The sequence below is a fragment of the Amblyraja radiata genome, chromosome 5 (assembly GCF_010909765.2).
Source record: "Amblyraja radiata isolate CabotCenter1 chromosome 5, sAmbRad1.1.pri, whole genome shotgun sequence".
Taxonomy (NCBI): domain Eukaryota; kingdom Metazoa; phylum Chordata; class Chondrichthyes; order Rajiformes; family Rajidae; genus Amblyraja; species Amblyraja radiata.
Window position 1 is genome coordinate 46323067 of NC_045960.1, and position 5459 is coordinate 46328525.

The 5459-nt window shown below is 47.1% G+C and overlaps 1 protein-coding gene across 1 annotated transcript; it reads right to left on the reverse strand.

The window, feature by feature from the left end:
• Positions 1-448: 448 nt before the first annotated feature.
• Positions 449-4561, reverse strand: marcks (myristoylated alanine rich protein kinase C substrate). Its single transcript, XM_033021145.1, has 2 exons — positions 4078-4561; positions 449-2511 (listed from the first exon to the last, which is right to left on the reverse strand). The coding sequence occupies exons 1-2, from the start codon at positions 4174-4176 to the stop codon at positions 1552-1554; spliced, it is 1059 nt and encodes a 352-aa protein (XP_032877036.1). The 5' UTR covers positions 4177-4561; the 3' UTR covers positions 449-1551.
• Positions 4562-5459: the final 898 nt, after the last annotated feature.

Consider the following 5459-nt stretch of genomic DNA (forward strand, 5'->3'; position numbering starts at 1 on the left):
ACCATTCAAACGAGAAGTGAAAACTTGTTTGTTGCTGGAGGGCAATGTAAATATTCAACACAATGTCTTTGGATTTTAGCCACTGATTAGGTCTTCAGATACTTACTGGCTTCCCATCAATGTTTGGGTCAGATTTCCACCATGTTTAAAAGCTTGACCATAAAAAGCAGCAAGAGTTAAGGAATTATATAAACCCATAATTTTCTGGGTGCACAGAAAGTGTATTGAAATAAGGTGGACAGAAAGTTGCAAGATGGTGATTGATAGAAGGTAAGAGAATAAAGCAAACACTTTAAGCATCTCAACTGATTCATCTTTTCTACCTTCTGTTTGCACCTTCCTCCTCACCACTTCAGCTGTGATGTAGACTGATCTACCAGCCTACCATTTTGTGTAGCTATGAACACACCACACCCAACTACAAAATGAACAGAATAAAAAAAAACACTAAAGTTGAAACTTTATTCACATTTATTTTTGCTTTTAGTGTGCTCACGGAAAATTAGAACACCTTAAGCAGAGAAGTTTAATAGCAATTTTGTAAGCAAAGTTACATTCCATTTCTAAGTCAAATTGGTCAAAGCTTCTCCAGTATTTACAAAAAACCATGATAGACAAGATGCTACACAAAACGCATTGCATCTGAAGAGTTTTCCCAATTGTCAAAGACGACTGAAAAAAAAAGCATTGACTGCTGTAACCAAACATACAACAGTATATAAACAGCAACCATTCCACTTATCACAGCTTTTCATTTAAAAGTTTTTGAAAGATCTTCCAAGATGACTGCAATTTTACAAAATGGGCAGGGTGAAGAGTTGCAAACTTCATGTGCTTCTTGATATTAAGTTTTCATTTATACATAATCACAGTTAAAAACACCCTGCTGTAATACATAATTACACTTTTAAGGTCATGAACCAGCAATAAACAATAACGCCTATACAACTTTTCCTTCTTCTACTTATCACGTTGACTTGTACAGCTAAAAATGAGATAAGTGAAAAGTTTCTATGATTTAAATGTATTACTAAAACTATTGATTTTGATACGGATGTCCTTGTTTTCTTGTATTAAGATTTAGTGTTGTAAACTGTATGGTATAACTTTTGTAAGATGTGATTTTTTTTGTTTTAAAAGACTAATCCTTTACATCATTAGTTTGTGGCACATTTGCTTGGCAACTACACCGCTGCATTGTGGTTTTAATATTACTTCATTTACATTTCACCCAGGATTTACCCACCCAGATTATCCACACCATTGGACGTGTCCATATATTGACCAAAAAAAATTTAAACTTGTATAAAATGATGCAAAATATGCAAAAACAGTAATACTGATGCAAAAAAAATGACAGAGCGAGGTTTGGGGCTCATCTCTGCCTGTTGGAATGGTGGTAACAGAATGAATGCGCTGGGATTTTTAAAAATTAAAAAAAAGCCTTTAAAATCCCTGGTCAGACAGTTCTCCAAACCAGTACCTGGCACCACTCCAACAAACAAACATGGAAAAAAGGTCCATTTGATTATTACTCCAGTTTGGGGCTCTTTATTGGTTTTGCTCTGCTGATTCGGTAGCTGGTGCTGGACTAGACTCGGATGGTGCCTCCTCTGGCACAGCTGGCTCTGGGGCTGCGACAGCTGCTGGTGGTGCTGCTGCTTCCTGCTCGGCTGTGGATGCTTCAGCACTGGGGGCTGGGTTGGACGAGGCCGCCTCTGCCGTGGGTTTCTCTTCGCTGGCCTTGGGCTCCTCCGGAGCTTTGGCTTCCTGTACGTCCGGCCTTTCGGCAGCCTTCTCCTCGAGCTGAGCCTCTGGCGAGGCAGTGCTATCTTTCTTAGCCTCCGCTGGAGCAGCGGGAGTGGAGGTGGTGGCGGCGGCGGTGGCGGTGGTCGCCGAGGCTGCAGCGGCGTCGCCCTCAGGGGCGGGCTTGCTCTCCTCGGCATTGACCGCATCCGCGGCTGCCCCTTGCTCCTTCTCGCCTTCTGTAGAGGCGGCCGGGGCTGCGGCGGCGGCAGTGGAGGCTGCGGCAGCGGCAGCTTCACCTTCGCCGCTCTCCCCCGTCTCCTTCTTGGTTTTCTTAAACGAGAAGCCGCTCAGCTTGAAGGATTTCTTGAAAGAGAAGCGCTTCTTCTTCTTCTTGGGGGTCTCGCTGTTGGTGGGGCTGGCGGCGGCCGCCGCTCCTGCTGTTGCTGTAGCCCCTTCCTCGGCTTTGCCCGAAGCCTCTCCCTCTGCCGGGGTGGTGGTCTCTGCTGCTGCTGCCGCCGCCGCCGCCCCCTCCCCGCTGCCCTCCTGGGGTTTGGTGGCCGGGGTGCTGCTACCGCCGGCGGCCGCTGTTGCTGCCGCCTCTCCCCCTTCCTCCTGGGGCTGCTGCTGCTCCTTGGTCTCCTCGGCCGGGGTTGCTCCGTTCGCTTGCACCTCCTCCTTCTCCACCGGCTCCTCGGAGGCGGAGGAGGCAGCGGCGGCCGCCGCAGGGGAGGCGTCTCCGTTCACCTTCACATGGCCGTTCTCCTGCGGATCGCAGAAAGCGACAGAGAGAGAGACACAGAACAAAATGGAGGGTTATTCAAAACACCCAGGAGGGAAGAAGCGACATGTACACAAAATGGCCCGACACTGCTTACGCATTGTATTAAGGAGGAGGGAGGGGGGAGAGAGGTGCTTTGTTTCTGCAGCCCGGGCTGCAAGGACCGTGGGCTATGAAACAGGCACATCCCGTGGAAGCGGCTGCAAGGTCATGGGCAACACCTGGGGACAGGTTCAATAGCGGTTCCCGTTCTCTACAAACAATAAACACCGTATTTTATTTCAAAGAAACCAGGATCTAGCAATAATAGCCATCGCTGAAACATTCTGTCTCCCCAAACATCCTGCTCGAGTATTCCCGGTTTTTGGCATTGAAGGAAGCAATTTCAAATTAAAAAACGGGCCATGATTATGGACACTTTGCATTGTACTGAAGACAGCAAAGGACACTGCACGCCCCTTCAAAACAGCCATTGCTGTGGTGGACGGTATTTTACATTTTAATACACAATCATCAGGCCCTCTGCTGGACAAAGTAGTACCCTTTGCAACTGGAAAGGCAGCAGCGACTTGGGGGTGGGGAGGGAGGACTTTTGTCCAAGTGTCCCATTGGGTGCTAACGTGCAGCGATGCCATCTGCCCGTGTTTGAAAGCGTGGGGGGAGGGAGAGAGGGAGCTCTGAGTCCAGCCGGGTTGCCGCTAGGAGGCGCTCCTGACCACAGCTTGAGCCCCGAACCACTGGTGGCTCCGGGCGTCGATGGCAGGCAATCGAAGTCCCAGCCTGGATCAGCCGAGCAGGACCTGTTCACTCACAAAACAAAATACACACAGAAACCGAGCTTCTGTTACTGGGGGCGACTCGACGGTTTCTGATTGGAGTCGATGTCCCCGCAGTCACTATGGGTTTAGCGCGGTGTTACTGTCACAAAGAGGGAATCACACCAGTAGCCCGCGTTTGCTGGTTGCAGGGGGAACGCGCCTTTTAAACCCTACTCCACTCGAAAAGGTGTTTCAAGCACTTCACTGCCAAGTACATACACCTCACATTGCAAATGCATCTACACCACCGGCCAGGCGAGATGCATCTTAATCGTGACTACAACCCCTACTATACCCCGACTTAAAATATCAATTGTTCTCAACATATGTAACCTCTGCTCGGCAAAACCCACATCGAAGCAACACTTGATTTCCATCAACCCTCGCCACGCGAGGCCAGACACATGAGCCCCATTGCCCATTTAAAATGTTTATTTTCCACGCTTAAGACATCTATTATTTCAACGCTGACCCTTCCTCATACACCGATTAGGCGGAGTGAAATCGCCCCCACGATTCAACCACTTCGTTTAACAATTTAACCAAACGATACAAATCACACATCGAACAGGATCAATCGAGCCCCACATATCGAGGCTACTCTTTGTTACAACGATCCCCCCACATTTCTTGTTAACACGAAGTTACCGGCTGAAAACCCCGCATTCCACGAACCTACTGCATCAAAATGATCCAAGGAATATCTAAATCTATCGCAAAATGAATACAAACCTGTCCGTTGGTTTTAGTAGGCGATCCGGCGGCAGCTTCCCCAGCTTTTTCAGCAACAGTTTCGCGATTTGCAGCGTTCTTGGAGAATTGGGCTCCCATGCTTGTACAACAAAGAAACTCCCAGCCAGCGAAAGAAAGAAAGCGAACAAAGACGCCCGGCTTTTCAATGCTACACACACACACACACAGGGACGGACAGACAGAAGGAGGAGTGGAGGGGGGGAAAGCCGGATCACACCCCTAGGAAAAAAAAGTCGAAGTTCTCTGCAATCAAACCTTATGCAGAACAGCAAGAAAAAAGGGGGCGAAAAAGGCCACGTTGCAATGGTAATAAAAAGATCCTAGATTTGTAGCTTTTGCTTTTCGACAAGGGGGGAAAATGGAGAAATCTCCCTGAGCGCTAATAACATGCAGAGTCCAACGCCCAAATGCATAGATGAATGGGCTACTTAGCAATGACGCCAACCGAATCCAGCCACTTCCAATCACAGCCTTTCAAATCCAGCACTCCGCCAATCTCAGGCTGCCAGGGAGGGGCTAACAATTGTAGCAAACAATCAAGAATATTTTCTCGCCAAATGTATCGCTGAAAAGGTGCAGGGGGAAAATCTGGGATTTCTTACTGGTTACATTGGGCTGGACTAGATTTGGTGCGAGATGCAATATATATATATATATATATGTATATGTGTGTATATAGATATATAAGTGACATGCTAAACAGGTTTAAAGTGCTTTCCCTCTCTTGGATTAAATGGGTTCACACAGCTAATTGGGTTTCAATCAAGGATGGTAATTTCTGATGCTGGCGATTTGTGATCTAGTTTACTGATGGTAGTGAAATAAACACAAATGCCCGGAAGAAATACACACGGACAAAAGCATTTCTATTCGCCTCGTCAAGAAACTTGGTTAAACATTTGGATTGCTATTCGTGCTTCTCATAGCCAACAAAATATCCGCTGCCAACGAAATATATTTATCAAATGGCGTCTCTCCCCCTGAATATGTTTTATGCTCACAATTCTGCCGATACGGATGCACGCTTCGTTACTGTATTACTATGCAACTGCTTCTCGCGTGTATATCACAAATGGGAAGAATATGCATTTATTTTTCTATCACTCTCGCTCTTTGTTCAAGTAGGGGGGGGGGGGGAGGAGAAAAGGTTCTACTTTGGATTCCAGCCGACGAAGAAGGAGTACGTGAAATGGTTTGTTAAATGTGTCTCCCCACCAGTGGCGTTGGGCTACAATTGGATCTGCTATCATCACTGCGGTGCCGAAGTCTGCTTTTCTGATCGTCCGTCTGTGGTGTCCGGAGAGTTTCGTAGCTTAAACAAATGACTTCGCATTGACGCGTGGATAAATTATTGATTGATT